This window comes from Ammospiza nelsoni, chromosome 6 (assembly GCF_027579445.1).
Source record: "Ammospiza nelsoni isolate bAmmNel1 chromosome 6, bAmmNel1.pri, whole genome shotgun sequence".
NCBI lineage: Eukaryota > Metazoa > Chordata > Aves > Passeriformes > Passerellidae > Ammospiza > Ammospiza nelsoni.
Window position 1 is genome coordinate 27849618 of NC_080638.1, and position 19953 is coordinate 27869570.

Below are 19953 nucleotides of genomic sequence, written 5' to 3' on the forward strand. Positions count from 1 at the left end.
TCACTGGGATGTACTCTTCTCTCATCATAGTGCTTACAAGATAGGCTGCACTGGTATTGTTTGTCGGACTGGATGAAGTCAGATGATGTAAGGTAGAGGATGTTTATCTGCTTCATTAAACTAGTGGAAACAGAAGCAAAGAGTACGTGCATGTCCACTAACAGTTTTGTTTAGTGGAAATACTTAAGACAGCTCTTCTTCTATTAGTTTGGAATGTGGACTGGTTTCGGTTGCTCAGCAAATGGCCACTTAAATCTTAGAGAACTCCAGTGAGAGTCAGGAAGGTTGCTGCCTACCTGTAGTAGCTATTAGTGTTTATTCTTTAGCACATTTTCTCACACTGGTTAATTGTTCTTAGTTTTGCACATCAATGCCCTTCAGAGTACCTTCTTACCTTGTGCTGACTTTGTGTCCTTGACATAGAGACTGTTCTAGTCTCTGGTCAACAGAAAGAAGGTTCCTGAGATGGTATCTTTTCCCTTTTGCGTTTCCTACTCTGAGTTGCATCAAGACAAGCTTAGGATGGTTAATCATTGTGGGTTTAGTGATATGAATAAAGCTTTCTGGGAATATCTGTAGAAGCAGACTAATGAGTATCGGGACCTGCTATCTGGACAGATGCAAGTGCGATGGTTTGAGGTGATGTTAAACTCTTGATCTGCAAGGCAGGATGATTGCACACAGAGCTCCTGCTGAGAAGGGCTGCTTGGCCTGGGCTCCTGATTGTTCACAAGTCCTTGTTGGCATAAGCCAAGAGCATGCCAGGGTTTGTTCTGGTACTGTAATGCTACAGATAGGAGTCCCATGGTTCAGCTCACTACTCTAAAAACAACTTCTATGTCTGGCATGGTACTGCATTGTAAGTGTTGTTTAAAAGTGTTTTTCAGTCATTCTTTTTCTGAGCCAAACACTGAAATTATAAGGACTGTTATCAATTATTATAAAATGGTAAGCTTCCTACAAAGTGCAAGTGTTACATTTTGTGGACAATATGAATTCTAACAATCTCTTGCATATTGTCAGCTTTTAGTTCAGAGCATGTGTGAAACCTGCAGACATTGTAGCACAGAAGGCAGCTTTAGAAATTACACATTTACTTGGGTAATGTGTAATGACATCCACTGTCTTGTAACCTCTTCCCTCAGCACTGTTGTTGAGGATCCTCTACCATCAGTAATTTGCTCTTTAGGTATTAGCAGTAGGGGTTTAGGCTGCCTGGAATAGACAAAAATCAGAGGAGAGGGCTTAGAAACATGCATTGAAATGAAGAGAGGGAAAAAAGCTGTAATTTCCATAACAACTTCAGAACTCTGTTGTAGAATGGTATTGCTCCTCTGGTGTCTTCATTCTATAAGGTATTTCACCCTTACTCAAAGGCATTTAGAATTTATGTGATTACAGGAAGTAGTTTGGAAAGTAGTATGGATTGAGTGATGCTTGAAAGGTAGGGCTTCCACAAGCATCTTCGGGAATCATGCTGGGCTATGGATAAGATTCAGCCTATGGCAAGTTGGCAGTACTTCTATAGGAATAGCTGTTCTTAATGTCAGAACGACTTACTTCTGGTGATCTTCATGATTGTGGTATTTTCTTGTTACTAGGAATTCAGGGGTAGAGAGGAAAGATCTACTAACCAGAAGTATTTTCCCCTTTGTTGCTAGATGTAAGAACAAAAAAATTAATTACTTCTGTTTTTCATATGTCCACATTCAAAATGTGTAAACTTTTAAGATATTAAGTTCTTGGTGGGCAACGGAGTTTTTAACTTCTGTTTTATCTTGTCCATCTTTCATGATAAAGATACCACATATTGGGTTTTAAATACCATTTTTTAATATGATACTATACAAACTGTTGCAATTTTAGAGCATCTCTAGCCTGGAAAATGGCTCTCAATCCTTTGATTAGCCCAGTATAACTTACCAGCACTGGAAAGCTTTATGACAGCAGTGTTTCTGTGGTAAGCTAATTTCCTGGGTGCTTTTCCTATTTCTCTCTGGATTATAGCATCTTTTTTGAACCACCCTGCCAGACCATGTTTCCTGCAATATAATGATGTCCAAATGTAGTTAAGACAGAGTAGTCCTGCCCACTGAACAAAACCGGTATGCATCTCTTGCACTTAAGAGTCACAGAAATGGTACTGTATGAAGTGGAAAAGCTTAGAGAAAGTATCAGGAGGCTTTCAGCATCAAGGTGGATTTATGAATGATCCAAGAGAGCAAGCAAGAATGTGAAGTGCTCTTTATATAAAGAAATAGATCAATGTTGGCACTACTTCTTGTACATGGAGTATTTTCAACATAATGGCAGTATCTGTTCAGTAGTTCTGTGATTTAAATAGTATATTTGTTTGAATTGTTTTTGTTTAGTCAGGGTAATTCAGGGAACTGGGTGAAATAGAGAATGGAAGTGTTATCACATTTTCTTGCTAAAGGAGAACGAGTTCTTCATTGTAATCAGACCAAAGATTGTAATGTAAAAAGCTTCACTAAAAACTGTAATACAGAACAATTGGTTGAATAGGCATGTTTTCTTGGGAGAGGGGTATCACCTGGATTTACAGATGGCCACAGGATTGAGATTTAACTCTTTGTTGCTACAGAACTGCAGTTGTTCCTTAGCTCTCTCTTTACAAAATAGCAAGTTTTCTTGCTCAGGCAAGCATGGAGAAAACATACTCTTCAGAATATAAGAAATATGTAAAATTATTGGGCATCATTTTAACAGCATTTTGGAAAGAGCCAAAATCTTACTCATCATCATGTAAACAGTTTGCTGTGTGATCCAAAGAAGCCTGACTGTATGACATCATGACTTTTGCTGTCTTAGGTATGAGAGACCATTACTAAGGTGGTAACTGTTTCAAATTCTGTAAAAAAGTCAATTAGCAAGAGTCTATGGTATTAGGTTGTAAGGGCAGGAGGAAAATGGAGGCAGGAAAATTCTGCCTTGTGAAAGCTTTTGTCCCAGCCATAATAAGAGCATTAAGGACAAAGATGGGTTCTGCCCTTACCAAAATGCATTTTACAGAGTTGCTAGTGGGAGGAATTCCTGGAGGTGACAGTTGAAGTAATCCCCTGCTTAGCACCGTTTACTGGCCAGTAGCTGGAGATGTTGATTCTTTGATGGTTCTAAATGTTACAATGTAATCTCATTTGAGACTGAAGTGAAACTGTTTTGGCCTGAGCTCTATTGCTGAGTAGATACTCGTTTTAAAAAACCGAAACAAAACCTGTTCCAGGATGCGTGTGAATACAGAGAGGATGACGAGCAGGTGGACATTGAGACCGTGGAGGAGCTTTCAGAGAAGATTAACATTGCCCGTCTGAAGGCCACAGCTGCTCATGTCGAACCCTCCGACCAGAAGTAAGCACCCCTGGAGAGCACCTGTGTATCCTGCTGCTGGCTGCCATCGAGTGATTCCCTTAAACAACAGGTGTAATGTGGTGACAAGATAAGGCAAGGCTTCTGGCATGCCTTCCTCGGCGCTGGTGCTTCCCAGTGTCTGTGAGGATGGTACTGGCAGCACTAAGGGTAGTGTCAAGGTGTCTTAGACTTTTTCTATCTCCCCTTTAATTAATTCATTTATGGGGATGCATCTTGCAATGTAAAATTATTGAGTGAATAGCCTCCTTTCCTGCAAACTGAAAATTAGCAGGGTTTTTTTTGTGTTACATGTGATTTGGTAAGCTTTGTTTATTCTTGCTGGTGGACTTCTGGGCAGGAACAGTCATTAGGTTAATCCTTGATGCTGTAAATGAAAGGGTTGTCTTTAGGACCATTGCCCCAGCAAAGAAAGCATTTTCTTATTGACATATAGTTGGCCATGGTTGGATAGCTTGGCTTAATTTTTTTGGTTGGTTTAATTTTGTTACTGTTACTGCCCTTGCACTTATAATGACAACGGCAAAATAAAAACATTGCTTACTTGAGGAATGTAATGATAGTCGTAGCGGTTTCTCAGATGCATCAAACAAAAAGAGAACGTGGCATCTATCGGTCTTTTTGTTTGAAGGTTTATTTTTTGAAACTTTGAAAAAACTGTTTGGTGCTGTTTGGTACCAGATAGTTACCTCTTTTTTCTTCCCCTTTAAGGATAACAGCTCAACTTTTATCCTTAAGTGGTGACTTTGCTTTAAATTTTGAAGGTTTTTCAGTAAGCGAGAAAAACAGATGTCATGTTTCATAGAAATAATTTTCAAATGTGTTTTCTTTGTTCTGTTGCAGCTCCTGAGATAAGAGGAAGCTGCTGTTATTATATATTAGGATAGTAATAAATTTGAGGATTTTGATTGGTGGTTCTTGGTGGGGGAGGGATTGCTCTGCCATCTATATTACATCTGTGTTTATTAAAAACAGAACCAAAACATAATTTAAAAAGATACTTTATGCAGCTAACAGTCGCAAGCTGAATTTATTCCTTTTGGCATATAGTGAAATAGTTCGTCTTTTGCACTCTGAGATAATTTCACAGCTTTCAGAACAGCTCAGTTATTTCCAGGATGATGATGTTGGAGATAAGAGTTCACGTTCTTGAGAAAACTCAACAGTATCCTGCTTTTATGCAGTTACACAAGAAAAGTTAATTTCAAGGCATAAAAATGAGCAATTCTAGACTGTTGGAATGTAGTTAATGAGGATAGAGTGTATGAGATGAGTAGCATTGGGAAAAACTTTTTACCTTTCTTCCAGATACCATCCTCCTAATTCTTCGGATGAAACATTATCAGAAAAACATTCAAAGGTATATGTTTGCTCTCCTCTTTCCTTTTAGTATCACACCTCCATTTTAAAGATAAATTTTCATCTCACATGCAGCTCTTAATATGATGAATCTGTCTTGCAGATACTTGTGATTAAATGCAAGAAACCAAATGTGCTGGGGAGGGATTTGCTCAGTCCAGATATCCTTAAGGCAAAAGGGCTGGTGCTGGCAGTGGGTTTCAGATTCAACTTTGGCAATGGGAGGAAGATCTGCCTTTTATTTATGACTGTGTTTGCTTAGGTTTTGTATCCTTGGCATGAATAATTTTTACAGCACACTTAAAATAATAAATGAGCAAAATTGTCATGTGTTGAAGAAGACAGTATGTAGAATTATATAGGCACAGCACTAGATGATTTCTAAAACTAGAAGTTTGAATATATGTTTAGGCAAGTTAAGATGTCACAGAATCCTTTCAAACCTAAACTCACTGCAGTCCTTCAGAATCTTGAGCTTTTTTTTTGGGTGGCTCTGAAGCCAGTTTCTCTGTCCATAACTGTCTGTGATATACTTGACGTCAGCTCTAGGGCTTCCTTCTGTGGTGGGGTGGGGCTTTGGGTGTGGTGGGAACCTGGTGTATGTCTTAGCTATTAGAGCAGGATGGGACGTGTGCCTTTGCCTGAGACCCCTGGATGAGGTCCAGGATGCTCTGTCTGCCTTACCTTTTCCATGTGTCCTCCTCTCTGCCCTTGAATTTATGTTGTAAGGCCCTCCCTTGACAGGAACCCATGGCCAACACACGAGCAGTGGCAGCTGTACTGTGCTCAAGTCTGCCTGTGAGAGCAAAATGGCTCTCAAGAGCCAGATTTCAGGAGACAAATCTTCAGATTCCTTCTAGTCCAGCAGGCTCAGAAATAGTATCACTGAATCTGAGGAATCTTTCCACTGATACTCTGGTGTTTAAAGCAGACCTAAAATTATCTAAAAGACGGTGTTAATTACTTCCCCATTAAATACATAGCATAGCTGTACAAAACCTGAAAGAGTAATGATGACGTAACAAACTTCTCAGTCTGTGGAGATCAGTAATTTTGCTTATTGTCTGGCAGTTGTTTTAGAAACTTAAGCAAATTCAAAACCAGAGGCACTTGGCCACATTCTCTTTGTTGGTGGATGCCTGGGGTGATAAATGTCAATGCCATCTTTCACATTCTGACTTAAAATGTGTCTTTGACACCAACCCATAATGAACCTATGAAAGAAAATGGAAACCAAACTAGTTTAACTCCAGGGAAAGATTCAAGTCTCTTGTATTTCATGTAATTATTGAATGCATTAGTAGACTTTCTTGACAAGCAAACAAAAAATACTTGGCTCAAACATATGTGATTTTGTTGTAATGCTGTGATTTTATCTAAGTAGCCTTGTGTTGCAAAAAAGAAAAGCTTATGAACTGGAGGGACTCATGCTCTTTTCCATTAGGGTTGATGTGATTATGTTGGTCACTTCTTTGGTCAGCATTTGATTTCTTACTGTGTGTCCTTCTGATTCTGAACTTTCAGGAAGACATAGTAGCAGGATAGCATGACGTGGAATCTTCAGGTCTCTGTAGAAGTGCTGTAAATCTCACATGCATTTGAACATTGTCTGCCATTACATTGCCTTCTTTGCTTAAACTGGTCGATCTGGTTGCTCCTCCTGCAGAAGCATCAGACTTGGAAAAGAAAGCTGAAGTCCCAGGCTGAAGCCTTTGCTCATTACCGCCAGACACACACAGCAAATGAGCGTCGGCGACGTAATGAAATGAGAGGTCTCTTTGACAAGTTGAAGAAAGTTTTGGGGCTGCTGAACCTTCCCAAAGTCTCCAAATGCTACATTCTCAAGCAGGTAGGTATTTTGGAGCTTTAGTGAGGAGGAGAATCATTTGTTCTGGACAGAGTAATTATACTCTTCAGAGTAATTATACTCTTCAGGTGAGTACCAGTGTAGAGGGGAATTCTGTCGTCCCTGCAGGACACTCTAGAACAAAACAATACCTGAAAGAATCTGAGAATCTATACTCCTAAAAGCATAGTCTTGATCACATGAACATATAATTTTGGATTTGCCCTCCCCTTGTATTCTTTGTGAATCGTGGAACGTTATGTCATAATTCTTTAGTGGTTTACTGTGAACATAAGGAAATATCTTAATCCATTAAATCCATTACTTTTTTAATGCTTGAGAAGATAGTGTTCCATTAGGCAGTTTACAGACATTAGAAGCTTAATTGTAAAGATGTAAATGACAGGAAACGAAACATGAATGGTAGATATGGAATTGTGTTTATCAACTGTACCTAGAAACTGGAAGATAAAAGTTTGGGGTCTTTCTTAAAAACTGCTGACCTTTGGAGGAAGGACAAACAAGATGATTATCACTCTTCAACCAGCATTTAGGGAAAGCTGGCATTCATGGTACTTCACATGCTTTCTCTCAATCCTATTTTCTCAGGATTACAGAAGTTTGAAAATAAATTTTGTAAAGGTTTCTGGGAAGGAAAACTATTATTTCGTGTGTCACAGGTTTATAAATCAGTTCCCTGATACTATTTTAGGCCTTTGAGGAAATCCAAGGACTGACAGATCAGGCAGATAAGTTTATTGGACAGAAGACGTTACTGACACGCAAACGGGATGGTCTGATTCGAAAAGTATCCACGCTCTCAGGTGAGACTGGTTTTGGATGCAAACTAGCTGTAATAATGAAAGACAAGGCTTTTAGGAGTGAGAATGTGTGGAGTAATCAGTGCATCCAGGTGTGTCATTGGTTCACATAAAATTCAGATGTGATGCCAAACAAAGTTGTACTGATAGAAATGGCTTTTGTTTTCCTTCATGCCTAAAGGAAGTGTGAATGCTCTCTGTGCTGGGAGCCACAGGCTTGGATTCCTTTGGAAGGGTGGGGTGATGGTGATAGTGTCACTTCATTCTGTCACTGGTCACTTCCTGAAATGCCTTTTCTGCTCAGCCCTTCACAGTCACACACAGCTGTCTCTGGTCAGTACTGAAACGTCCAACTCCTTGCAGAGCTTTGCAAATGACTCCTTGTCCTGCTTTCCCAAGAACCAGTGCTCCTACAGGCTAGAATGTGTCAGCTCTATACACAGAACAAAACTGAAGTAGATTCTAAGCTGCTGCTTATCCAGACATTATATCTTGTATATTCTGTCTCATTTGGAAGGATAGGAAAGCTGTGACACATTTTCAACCAGTATCAAAATGTGTGAATAAACAAAATATTATTCTAATCTTGCAGTCTGGGACTATAAACAGTGGAATACCTATAAAGTAGAAATGAAATATACTTAAATCTTTTGTATTTACATTTACAAATATAGACCAAATTAATGATATACCATGATGTTAGAATATAAACACTAAGCAGAAAACAAGCTAGTTTTAGCTTAACTTGAACTTGGATCATGTAAAACTGTGCGTATATGCAGAAAACAAATTATTTATGAAATCTGTGTGTTTGTCCAACATTAGAATTTTCATGGCAATGGTAAAACTGTATGTGAGTTTACATTCAAATGTCATTTGAGTAAAATTGAATTATGTCAGCTTAACACATTATTAGTTCTACCTTCAGCATTTTTGTTTTGGGAAGAGAATTTGAAAGTAGGCTGACTCTCTGGTAATTTTTCTGTAGGAAAGACAGAAGAGGTTGTCCTGAAGAAGCTGGAATATATTTATGCTAAACAAAAAGCAACAGAAGCACAAAAAAAGAAGAAAGAACCTGAGCCACAGAAATCAGCTGCACCCTCCACTGCTAGCACCCAGCAAGAAGGATCCTCTGCTGCCCCCAGAGAGCCAACCCCGATAGCGATGACAAACAGAAGGGGCAAGCCATTGATACTTGCCAGGAGAGGAGTCCGGGCCACAGGTGGGCTACAAGGGGTGCATGTCCTGCATCAAGGGGAAGCAGCCATTGAAGCTGCACTCTGTGGGAAGGCAAAATGCCAGCTGGCTTGTGCAGGCAGCCTCACTGCTGAAACAGAATTGTGCATAGGACTGGGAAATGTCCATATGATAGGTGAAAAAACCACTTGCTTTCAGAAAGGACGAGACCAGTACAACTGAGGTCTTCAGGTGGACATGACTTCAGAGTCTCAGAATGATGGGAAGTAAATTCTTACTGAGCTGTCCTTTAATCTCAGGGAGTTTCACTGCAATCTGGCAGTAATTTCTAAGAGTTAAAGGTGGTTCTTTTTCTGACTCAAAACCTAAAGTTCAGCCCCTAGAATGCAGGGGTTGCTAGAACAGACTCTTCAAAACCTCCCTCCTCAAAATGCTAGCTCTCAACAAGGATGGAAATTTGCTCTTAAATTCAATGGCAGAGTTGAATGTCAGGCACTGGAGAGTTTTTTTGTAGAGAAGTGTTCAACATTTGTGGAGACCTTCACATCATAAACGTAGGAAGGAACAAAAGAATAGTTCCTTCCAGAGCTGTACCTAATGCTGGCTCGCAGGGTGCTGTGCCAGAATAAATGAGTGTTTTACATAATTCTTTTCTTGCAGAGGACTCCTCAGCCTCTCTCACACTCACGGCTGCAAGTGTAGTGATGACTCCACAGGGGCAGGTGCTTACGCTGAAGAGCCCCCTGGTCCCAGGGCAGGTGGCAGCTGTTCCTTCCACACTGCTGCAGGCTGAATTAAAGCCTCGAGGGGGTGGTACTACCATGGCCACACAGCCAGGTAGGATCATGTGGGATGATGTTAATCAATATAATACTGTTCGTAGATGTGCTGAGCAGTTTATGAAGTGATGAAATTTTGCTTTAATAATTTGGATTTTTTTTACAACTTGGCTGAGGTAGAACTTGACTCTGGTAAGAGAGATCAGATGTCACTAATTCAAACTGTCACTTTATCAACAGGTTAGTAAAATGTGTTAAAATTTTGCTATTCAGAAATTAGGGAAACATACAGGAGAATTCCTAATCACACAACCAGTCTGCATTTCTGTTTTTACTGCTTTAAGATGTTATTGAAGTCTTGCCTTGAAGTGCACTGCTCCTTTTAGCCAGGAGTGTCTGAAATATCTGAAAGTACTGTATCTGAGTATCTGAAAGGCTTTTGTTTCCACTTCATCCCCTGTTTCCCTTTTCTTGTATAAGGTGTTACTTCTGTGATGATTCAGCTGCCAGGATCAACAGTTCCTGTCCAAGTAAAAGGAATCCTTACTAATTCTACCATTCCTATTACACTGTCAGCTGTTGCTGAGGATCCAGCAACCTCAACAGTGGTATCAGCTACAGAACCCCATTCAGGTAAACTCTTTGTTTTTCATGGATCTTTGTGCTTGCATGTAGGGAACATTATCCTTGCAAAGCTGAAGGTAAATTGTTTTCTCACTAGGGAGTAATCGTAGGTGTTAATGTTATTCAAAGAAAATCATGATTAAATGTTTTGAACAGTTTAGAGGGGCCTCTAGGAGATTATGGATTAGAGCTTTTTAACTTTCCATCATCTCACTGAGCCTGCTTGCCCTTAGGAAAGTCAGGAAGAGTAGATCCTGGAATGTGTCTGTGGTATAATGCATCCTCCTGGGGAAGCTTCAGTTCAGAGTGGTGGTGGGGCTACTGAAAATCTTTGCCTGTAACATCCGGACTCTGACTGTGGCACAACCCCTTCCCACACTGTGCCAGCTCTGCTGCCCATGGGAGGGCTGTTTCTCAGGACCTCGTGCTGTCCATTGGATCTAGGTGTGGGGTGGTTCCTGCCAGCAGGGCTCTGCTTGCCATCTGTTGTGCTGAAAGCAAGCCACTCACTTTCTGCTTCCTTGTAATTGTTTGGTCATAATGAAAAAGGAAAGTTCACTTCAGGTGTAGAACTGGGAAAAATTTTAGTGCTATTAACAGGGAATGGCTAGGAGGCAGAAAATAGGTAATCATTTAGTCCCTGAAATGTCTCTGTAGTGCACAAAAACAGTAGTGCAAGATGTGATCATAAAAACAAAGCATAAAAAAACAGTAAGAGGGAAAATTCTCATTATGTTTGCCTTGTGCATCACCATCTGAACTGTAAGCATTGCAGGTGGTTGCACTGGAGCTTGCTCTTGTTCTACAAGTTGAAAATTAAGCTATTGGTGTGTTAAACCTTCAGTTGACCAGAGCTGTGTAAGCAGTCTAAATTGCAGTTTACTTTAGAAAACCCTGGAAGTGAGCTAATTATACTTACTTAGAATTACTTGCAGTTAACACATACCCTAATGGATGGTGCTTTGTGTGGTTTTGCAGAAAGTGAAGATTCATTCATGATGCCAAAGATAGTTAATGTAACATCACTGGCTGCTGAAGCAGGCATGAATCTAAACCTGAACCGAAATAAAAATTCTGATGCAACAGCAGCTGCAGGTACTCCAGCTTCTGAGCAATCCTTGGCTGTAGCACCCCTTGAAACTATGAATAGTGACAACGTCCTTTCAGAAGAAAAAGCCAAACCATGTCTGGGAGACAGTGGTGCAGATGGAGGAAACACCACAGGTCCAAAGAAAGTTTTCTTTGAAAATAAAGATGTCCTTCCACAACTCTGGAACATATCATGTACAAAGGAATCTCCAGAGTCCTTCAGCAAAAAGCTCTGCATTGGTGAGTTTGTAGGAAGCCAAACTAGGAGGAAAGATGGCGATTCTGGAGGGGAAAGATTAAAATCCAAAGAATTGTCATTCCGCAAGCTGCAGATCAAAGATTCCAGGATAGAAATGGAATTGAGGAAAGTAGCGTCGGCAATGGAGGAAGCAGACCTGGATACAAGTGAGATACTGAGCAGCATTGAGGAGGGTGATGACACCGATGAAACCCTCACTTCGCTGCTCAATGAAATCGCCTTCCTCAACCAGCAGCTGAACGATGATGCCTCAACCATGTCTGAGCTGCCTGGTGCCCTCAGCTCAGATTTCTCTCATAAAGATGCAGAGGCTTGTCGGGGAGCAGCCAATGATCTCTCCGCTGCAGATGGGTCTTCCTTCCAGTTTGGCCATTTGGGAGGCAGTTTTAAGGACCTTTCTGAAGTTCCAGGAGGTGGTGGCTCTTTAAGCCCCCTTCTGCTGCACCTGGAAGATGATGACCTTAGTGATGGGGACAAGAACTCTGGGGATCCTTCATCTGAGGCAGATGTCTTAAAGATAGTGATAGGTACTGAAATGAAGAATCCACTTTCCAATCTGTCTGTAACCAGTGGTGGGAATGGCAAAACAGTAACAACCTTGTCAGATGCCACTAATGTGACTCCACCGATTTTGCAGATGAAGACTAATCCAGAAGCTGGTAATGCTGACAAGTCGTGGAGGCCCATGCCGAAGCTAGCACCACTTGGTTTAAAAGTGGCAAGTCTGCCAGTAGACTCAGAAGGGCAGAGTAATAAAGTGATGCCCTTACTGGCACCTATAGTTGCAAAACTGGCACCTAGTGGGGTAAAAAATTCTTTACCTTCAGCTCTTCAAGAAGGACAGGATAACAAAGTAATGCCCCCATTAGCACCTCTGGTTGCAAAGTTGAATACTACTGGGACCTTGCCTTCAAGTTCAGCAGGCAAATAAGTGCAGACGTTTTTTATCAGACTGGAACAGAGATCTAGAGCAGTGTGTCCAGTGTCATTGTTCAGCAGCCTCCATTGTCTGCAACACTTGTTTTCTGTATAGCATCAGTACTGTGTTCATCTGAGGGGCAGGCCCCAAATTGTAAATAAGTGTTAGGAAACTTTAGGCATGTGTATGTACTTTTACCTCACTGTTGTATTCTGGGTGTTCTCCTTCCCATTCTCAAGACAACAGAGATGATCTATAACCATTGCTGGGCACATGGTATCCTTCCAAAATTGGGTTCTTCACAGGAATAGTTTATCGAGGGACTGAGAAACTGAGGCTGTTGAAGGAGATTTTTTTTCTCTCCCCAGTAGGGAGGCAGCTGTCTTGTTGGGGAAAAAAAAAGGATTATCTGTTTTGTACCAGGCAAATTATCTATGCAGAAACGGCATTGTTCATATTTGCTTTTAATATTTGCAGAATATGATAAATATGCAGGAATCAGGTTGTAGTTACTCTGAAAGTTGATACCTAGAGCGGCAGAAGGGAAATCTGAGACTGCAGAGGGCTGAAGTAAAAAGGTTTTTTCTTTGGTGCTAGATAGTTCTCTAGCAGAGACTTTTTAAGAGCTTATGCACAGAAAATTTTAATAAACACAACTCTCACTGCTGGGAGAGAAAAACACATTTCCCAATGTAATTAGAAGGAGGACAGTATGTTAACTTTAATAATACTGTCCTCACTCTCACCTCCTGCCCCCACACAAATTCTTCTCTCTGATGCTTAGGACATCCATAAGGAAGAATTGCAGATTGAAAGAAAATGTGGCCACCCTATTGCTACGTCTTTAAATACATTGCTGAAGTAGTTCGAGTGTTTTCCCAGGTCCTATTTTCATTCCTTCTGTCATTCTTCAAGATGTGTGTGGTGGCTGGGAATGTTCATACCAAGTATTGCTTAGTGAAAACACAGAAAGCTTTCAGGAGTCTTGTAGCCTGGCACAAGTGAGCGAGGTGTACGTGTGAGTGTAAATATGAAAATATGTGTATAGCTTTCCAAACCTTTCATTTCTTTATAAATTCAGGAAAGGAACTCAGAGGTTTCTCACTGCATTTGCACAAGCTGTGTATAGCAAAAAAGTCAACAAAAATGCTCATTACCAGGGAAATAGGGCAGTATTGAATCACAAGATGTATTTTTTATTCTTCTCTGCCACTGCTTACTCAATAACCTGTAGATGCTCTTCACTGTTCATCTGTTGAACTGTGAGGGGCCTGCAGACTGTAAAGATATTTATATTTTTGTACACAATTTCTGTTTTCATAGTTTTCTTGACAAATCAAGTTTTCAGCCTCGGAGAGATGATTTGTTAATGAGTATACACAATCTTTTCCTATCAAGTTTGTAAATATAAGTTACGGTGCGCTTGGGGGGCTTCTTAACTGTTTGAAAAAGGTAAAAAATATTGCCGTGAAAATTGAAAATCATACAGAATTTCGATGGTGCATTTTGTTTTTTGTTTAGGAATGTAATTCCATGTCTTAACTGTTCCAGCAACAGCAGCTGGGATTACCCCCTGCCATCCAAATTGCCCATCTTTGGTGATGCAGTAACCCAGGAATTTCATCCTTCCAGCACAGAGGTTGTGCAGGTGTTGCAATTGATGTTCTTCCACAGTGAGGGAGCAGTGTTTGTACAACCATAGCCCTGTCCAGTACGCTGCATCTTCTGGATCCATGTCTAGATTAGATCCATCAGGGAATAAACATATCTCCAGTGTTTTCTGTGCATTTTTATTATTTATATTATGTCACAGAGGAGAGAAGCCCTTCAAGCTCATTGTGTGTAAAGTTACTCCAGAGACTACATTAAAAAATATTTTTCATCTGGGCATTCTAAACAGTGTGTTTTAAAATAGTTCCATACAACTCTCTTTTGCCTTTTGCAAATTTGCTATTCTAATATTTCATACAAGTCTGGTATTAGTGATTTGGAGAGGAGAGTTTAGGTCATTATGAGAGTCCTGCAGGGTTTTACAGTTGTCACTTAATGCCTTAGGAAAGGGGATTTACAATCCCAGTTAGTAATTAGACAAATGTTGCTTCTTATTAATGATTTTAACCTTATTTTAAATTAGTAGAAAGAAATGCTGCTTCTCATTAAGGATATTAACCTTATTTTGAATTAGTAGAAAGAAATGCTGCTTCTCATTAAGGATTTTAACCTTATTTTAAACTAATAGAAACAAATGTTGATTCTTATTAAGGATTTTGACCTTATTTTAAACTAGTAGAAAGAAATGCTGCTTCTCATTAAGGATTTTGACCTTATTTTAAGCTAGTAGAAACAAATGTTGCTTCTTTTTAAGGATTTAAACCTTATTTTAAACTTGTAGAAACAAATGTTTCTTCTTATTAGGGATTTAAACCTTATTTTAAACTAGTAGAAAGAAATGTTGCTTTTTTTCAAGGATTTAAACCTTATTTTAAACTGGTAGAAACAAATGTTTCTTCTTCTTAAGGATTTAAACCTTATTTTAAACTAGTAGAAATCTGGAGTAACTAAATTATTTTACTAGCACTACATCAGACTCAAATTTATTTATCTGGGAATCTGGTTCTGAGTATTTCCAATAGGCTGAAGTTGCTTATTGTTTTAACTTGTAATAATTTTTTTCCAGTAGATTTCATTCCTCCTGTGCAAGAAACAGCAGCAAGACTTGTGCTGTGACTACTTTAAATTCCTAATCACTAAGCCTTGTTTCTGTGCCTCACTTTTTTTATGGTTCTAAATAGCCAGTTTTAATTTTCACACAGAATTGTGTGTTTTCTGTGAGACAGAGAGGCTATAACATGATAACTGATCACACATGATCTAAAAAAAATAATGTGCTTTTGAGGATGTTCTGTTTATTATCTGGGAGTATAAAATTCCTGTATGTGAATTTACTGTTTGACATTGGGCAGAAAAAAAAATTACTGCAGTAAAAATACAATGATGTCAAGATGACAGCAAAACCTTTTGATCCCTAAATGTTACTAGAAGATTAACTAAGAACAGCCCCCCAGTATGGCTGTAAAAGGTGGTGGCATTTGGTGTGGTTCCGAGAAAGATCTTTGATGGGTTCTACCAGCCAACAAAGCATGTTTGAATGCTCTTGGGTTTTGCTTGTTTCACTGTCTTGTGTCTGCAGCACATTATTTTGCTATGAATTTAAATGCTGACTCTTTGCTCTTCCCTTAAGCTCCCAAACATTTTAAAAATTACATATGCTGTTTTTTGAGGCAATAATCATAGAACATAACACTTTATGAGAAGATTCTGGAAACAGGAAAACAGGAGAAACAAGGAAACCCCTGCAAGGCGCACGCTCTTGCTTGACCAAGAGACCTGGAGATTTTGTTTTTTTACACATCTGTAAATAGACTGGAATGTTTTTAAGAATATAATGAAATGTCAGATTTAGCTTTTTTCCTTTTATATATTAAAATATATCTTTCCCTCTTTTTTGCTTTTGGAGAATTGATATTTTTGTAGAAATCTAACAGTACAAGACTCTTAACTGTATGTGAGGGACAAAGTGTAAAACTAAAATAAACCAATCAAGGTCAACTAGAAACTGGCTCTGAAAGTTTGTTACAGGGATAGAGGGGGAGCAGAAATGATGTGGTGGTGGGCTGTTGGTGACATGTGGCATTGGACCTGAGCAAGTGGTACATGAATGCTCTGAGGCCCAAGTCTTGGTGGCTCAGACATTGGGTTTTGGTTCTAGTGATCAGACAACTCAGAGATTTCTCCCTTTAGTCTTAGCAGTATGCAGGAAATGTGGAAATGTCATCCCTTTTAATAGGGGATCTTGACTTGCTGAGTGCAGAGAATGCACCAGAGCGACTTTCTTTTCTGTGAGATGTACCCTGAGCAAGAAGCCAAGGGGGTTAACATTTGGCTGTGGCACAAAAAGAAAAAAAAACCTGAGAGCTGAGAGATTAAGTCCATGGAAAAGCTTAGATTCCTTACCCCAACCCTTTGTATCTGTTTCCTTTAGAGAAGTTGAACACGAAGGCTGTCCTAGTGGGAACTGGTTTGCAGATCTGCCTTTAAGTGAAGTGTCAGAGGAGAGATGCTTTTTTAAAAGAAATAGATAAAATGCCCATAACAAGTAGCCATCTATGGCTTCCACATGCAGGGATTGAAAGATAACATTTGAAAGTGTTGGTGTAGGGATTCTTTTATTTGGGTTATTTGTTTGGTGGGTGGTTGGTTGGGGGGCTTTTTGTGTTGTTTTCTTGGTTGGCTGGTTGTTTGGTTTTGTTTGGTTTTTTTCCTCTTTTTTTGGTGGTATTTTTTTCTTCATTATGTAGTACATTTCTACAAATGAGAAGTTAGTCTTACAGACCTGAGAAAAGAAAATACAATGAGGAGAACAGCTGCAAGTGAGGGTAAGCAATTGACTGGAGAAGACATGTCACAGAATTTATTTTTATTTAAAGAGGAACATCAGACCTTACAGGAATGAATTAATATAAACGGTTGACACAGTCAACTTATTTTCTGAAATTTCTCAAACCCTTCAGCAAGGTCTCATCCTATTACTCCTTATTTTAAGGGCTAAAGTTACTTCTTGGAATAGAAAGAAGTGTAAGCATGAAGTATATCCAGTCAGCTTTGCAATGGAAAGAACTTTCTAATAGAGTCCAACAATCTGTGCTGAGGATCGGTGTTTTCCAGCATATTCATTGTGTTCTTGGAGATGCAGATGGTGGTACAAATAAACTCTGTTGACAATACAGAGTTACAGGGAGCCTGTGCAGTAACTGATGCTACAGCCAGATTGGAGTCCATAAATGCAATCCAAAATTGTGCAGGACCAGTTTGTCCATAACTGGCAGCAAATGTAATCTAAATAACTGTCATTTGGGGTCATGGTAGTGGAGGAATTTTAATGCCATTTGTTGTCACTTGAGCTCAGTGCCTCATCTATTTGCACTTTAAACTGCTGCTACACACCAAGAAGGCATTGTTACACCACAGTGCTCTTGGCTGTTCCTGTTCATTTGGAGTTTGTGGTGCTTCAGCTCGCACTTTAGTTGTTCATCTTGTGTCTCCTGGGATTTGGAGGTGTCTGACCAGGTGAGAGCTCTTCTGGAGGTGTCCTTGTCTTCATTCTCTTAATAGAGTTCTACCCCTAGAAGGATTTAGTCTCCGCTTGTCTGGGTCTTTTCTGATGAAGAGGAAAGCCCCGGTGTGTCCTCCTGGGCAGCCGCGTGGGCCTCGCAGGCTGCCAGCATGAGCCTCCATGCAGTGTTTCAGGCAGCTGGAGAGCCCCTTGCCCCAGGTTCCAGCCACACCACCTCCTGCATGATCATCAGCACGAGCATATCCCACAGCCCGGTGCCAGGGAGGCCTTTGGGGACCTATGGCTGTGTGTGTCTAATCCAATCATGCATCCAGCCCGGCAGCCGGGGGTGTCTCCCCTGTGCTGGTGTTTGGGAATGTCCCTGCTATCCCCTGTTTTGGTGGGGCTGCTCTCTAGCAGCCCCATGCTGCCAGCAGAACTGCTGTGACACAAAGCTCCAAGACCTGTCCTTGCTTTAAGTAGTCACTTACCTGGAACATCCTGCTCTGTTGAGGGCTCCCTGGCTTTTGTAGGGCTGTCAGTGTACAGGACTGTGGTGCCTCGAAGGTACAGCTGTTGCCCTGGCTCTCTAAGGTAAGGTAGATACTGGAAATCAGAGACTTGAACCTGAAGGCAGCATTTCACCTTAGCTCTCTCAGCATGGGAGTAGCTGCTGGGGAGCAGGATCCCTGCCTGTGTAAGATGTGGATGTGATGGGGAGTGTATCAAGGGGCAGTCACAGCTATGTGGGTGTGAGCAGGCAGGCTGCTGTGCTGTAAGAGCAGGGCTCAGTCTCTCTGCCAGCCTGCTGGGACCAGCTCCGAAGAGGAGAAAGGCTTTCCTGCTGCCTTTGACTTCCTTTCCTGTCCCTGCCGAGCACAGGGCTCCCTGTAGTTCCCCTGTATGACGCAGAGCGGTGCCCCTGGCAAGTGCCCGTGCTGTGCCTTGTGGGCTGAAACCAGGCAATTAAATAGCAGCTAAAAAAAGATACGCAGACATAAGCTCTGTGCCTTTTTTAGCGCTTCAGCACCGATTAACTCTTTAGCAGCTGTATGAAACAGCCTGCCCAGCTCCTCCTTGTCTGTCCTGCTGGCCAAACCCCAGGCCTGTTGGGGCAGGGATGTGGCTGCCCAGAGCAGAGCAGCAAAACCTGTGGGTGTGCAGCTCTTCCCTGGCTTCTCCAGGGCATGGGGCTGTACAGCACAAAGTCTCTGGGCAAGGTCTGTAGGCTCACGTGGGTCTGCAGAGCTTACCTGAGCAATGGGCTCCAGTTTGCAGCTGAGACTATGGAGCACTGCATGCCTCTGAGGTGCCACTGGATCTGGAAAATGGACTTTGGTCCTCTGGACTTTCAGATCCAGTGATCTGTGATTCTTATTAGATAAAAAATGTAAAGTAACCACAGTATTAATACCAATCATCTTTAAAAAAAGAGGACAGAATTTGTTTTTGAAATTGTGCTGGACCCAATCTACATAAAAAACCAAAAGAGAGGATGAATGCATGACACAAGCTTGCTGGTTTATGGAAAACAGTACAGTGTATTTTCAGGCCATGGGGATGGGATGACTGATGATCACCTCCCCTTCTTGACCTTCTGCAGAGTGAAAGTATGATCAAGACTTATTTGATTTGTAGCAGCTTGACTGTTCTTTTTAACAAGAAGCCCATTAGCAGCACAATAAGAGCTTTACAGGTGTTTTTAGAACAGCACACCACTGTCTGCTGAAGGCTGTTACAGCAGCACGTGCCGCTGTAGCCTCCATTTCAGTGCCTGCCCAGGATTTCCTGCAGCAGTGAGAGGAGAAGGGTGGGTCTGCACTGGAGCTGACTCAGTAGTTTGGCAGAAGCAGCTGGGGAATCTGCTGCCAGCACTTGCACCACCCATCCCTTGCTGCCTTCGCTGTGCTCTGTGTGCCAGAGCCCTTTGCAGGGCTGCACAAGCTGCTCTTGGCCTGAGGGGCAGGTGCTCCTCTTTCTCCCCTCCTTCCACCAGTCCTTCTGCCTGCTCAGTCAGGCCTGGACCTCTGAGCCCCATCTCTGTGTAAGGAAAAGGGGCTTAGACCCTGCTGCTTTGTGCACTGCTCCCTGGCCTGCCATGACACACACACCAGCACCTCAAAGCCCAGGCCTGTGGCTACACTCACCTCTTGGCACCAAGTCAACTGCTGAGCACGTGTTGGGTTCTCTCTTCTGAAGAGCAGCAGTGTCATGCCAATCCCTCTGCCCTCTTCTGCTTCCCTCTGGCTCACCCTGCCCTCTGCATGGCTGAGGGTTTGCCAGCTGTACTCTTTTCATTCACAAAACATGTTCCAACCTAAGGTGTCCTAAAACAGCAGAAAAATTTTTGAAGGGATTCTGGAATTCCTTGCTGAGTTTCTTTTCTCCTGAAGGAAAAACCTCAATGGAGACAAGGTGTCTGGTTTCTTTTGGTATCCAATGAAGGCTGGAACTGTTTGTGTAAACAGCAGCTAAAGGTGCCTCTTCCTGCAGGAGCTGTTGCTTGGCATGGATGCAGCTGTGCTGTCTTCGGCCATGAGTCCTTGGCCCCCCTGGCCCT

At 41.3% G+C, this 19953-nt stretch overlaps 1 protein-coding gene across 1 annotated transcript in view; it reads left to right on the forward strand.

The window, feature by feature from the left end:
* MGA (MAX dimerization protein MGA) overlaps positions 1 to 15896 on the forward strand; it is a 58701-nt gene extending 42805 nt beyond the window's left edge. Inside the window, exons 19-26 of the mRNA XM_059475449.1 lie at positions 3245 to 3369; positions 4696 to 4747; positions 6413 to 6595; positions 7305 to 7416; positions 8402 to 8635; positions 9271 to 9447; positions 9870 to 10022; positions 10992 to 15896. Coding sequence (XP_059331432.1) covers positions 3245 to 3369; positions 4696 to 4747; positions 6413 to 6595; positions 7305 to 7416; positions 8402 to 8635; positions 9271 to 9447; positions 9870 to 10022; positions 10992 to 12292 — 2337 coding nt within the window. The 3' untranslated portion in view covers positions 12293 to 15896. The remainder of the gene's footprint in view (positions 1 to 3244; positions 3370 to 4695; positions 4748 to 6412; positions 6596 to 7304; positions 7417 to 8401; positions 8636 to 9270; positions 9448 to 9869; positions 10023 to 10991) is intronic.
* Positions 15897 to 19953: the final 4057 nt, after the last annotated feature.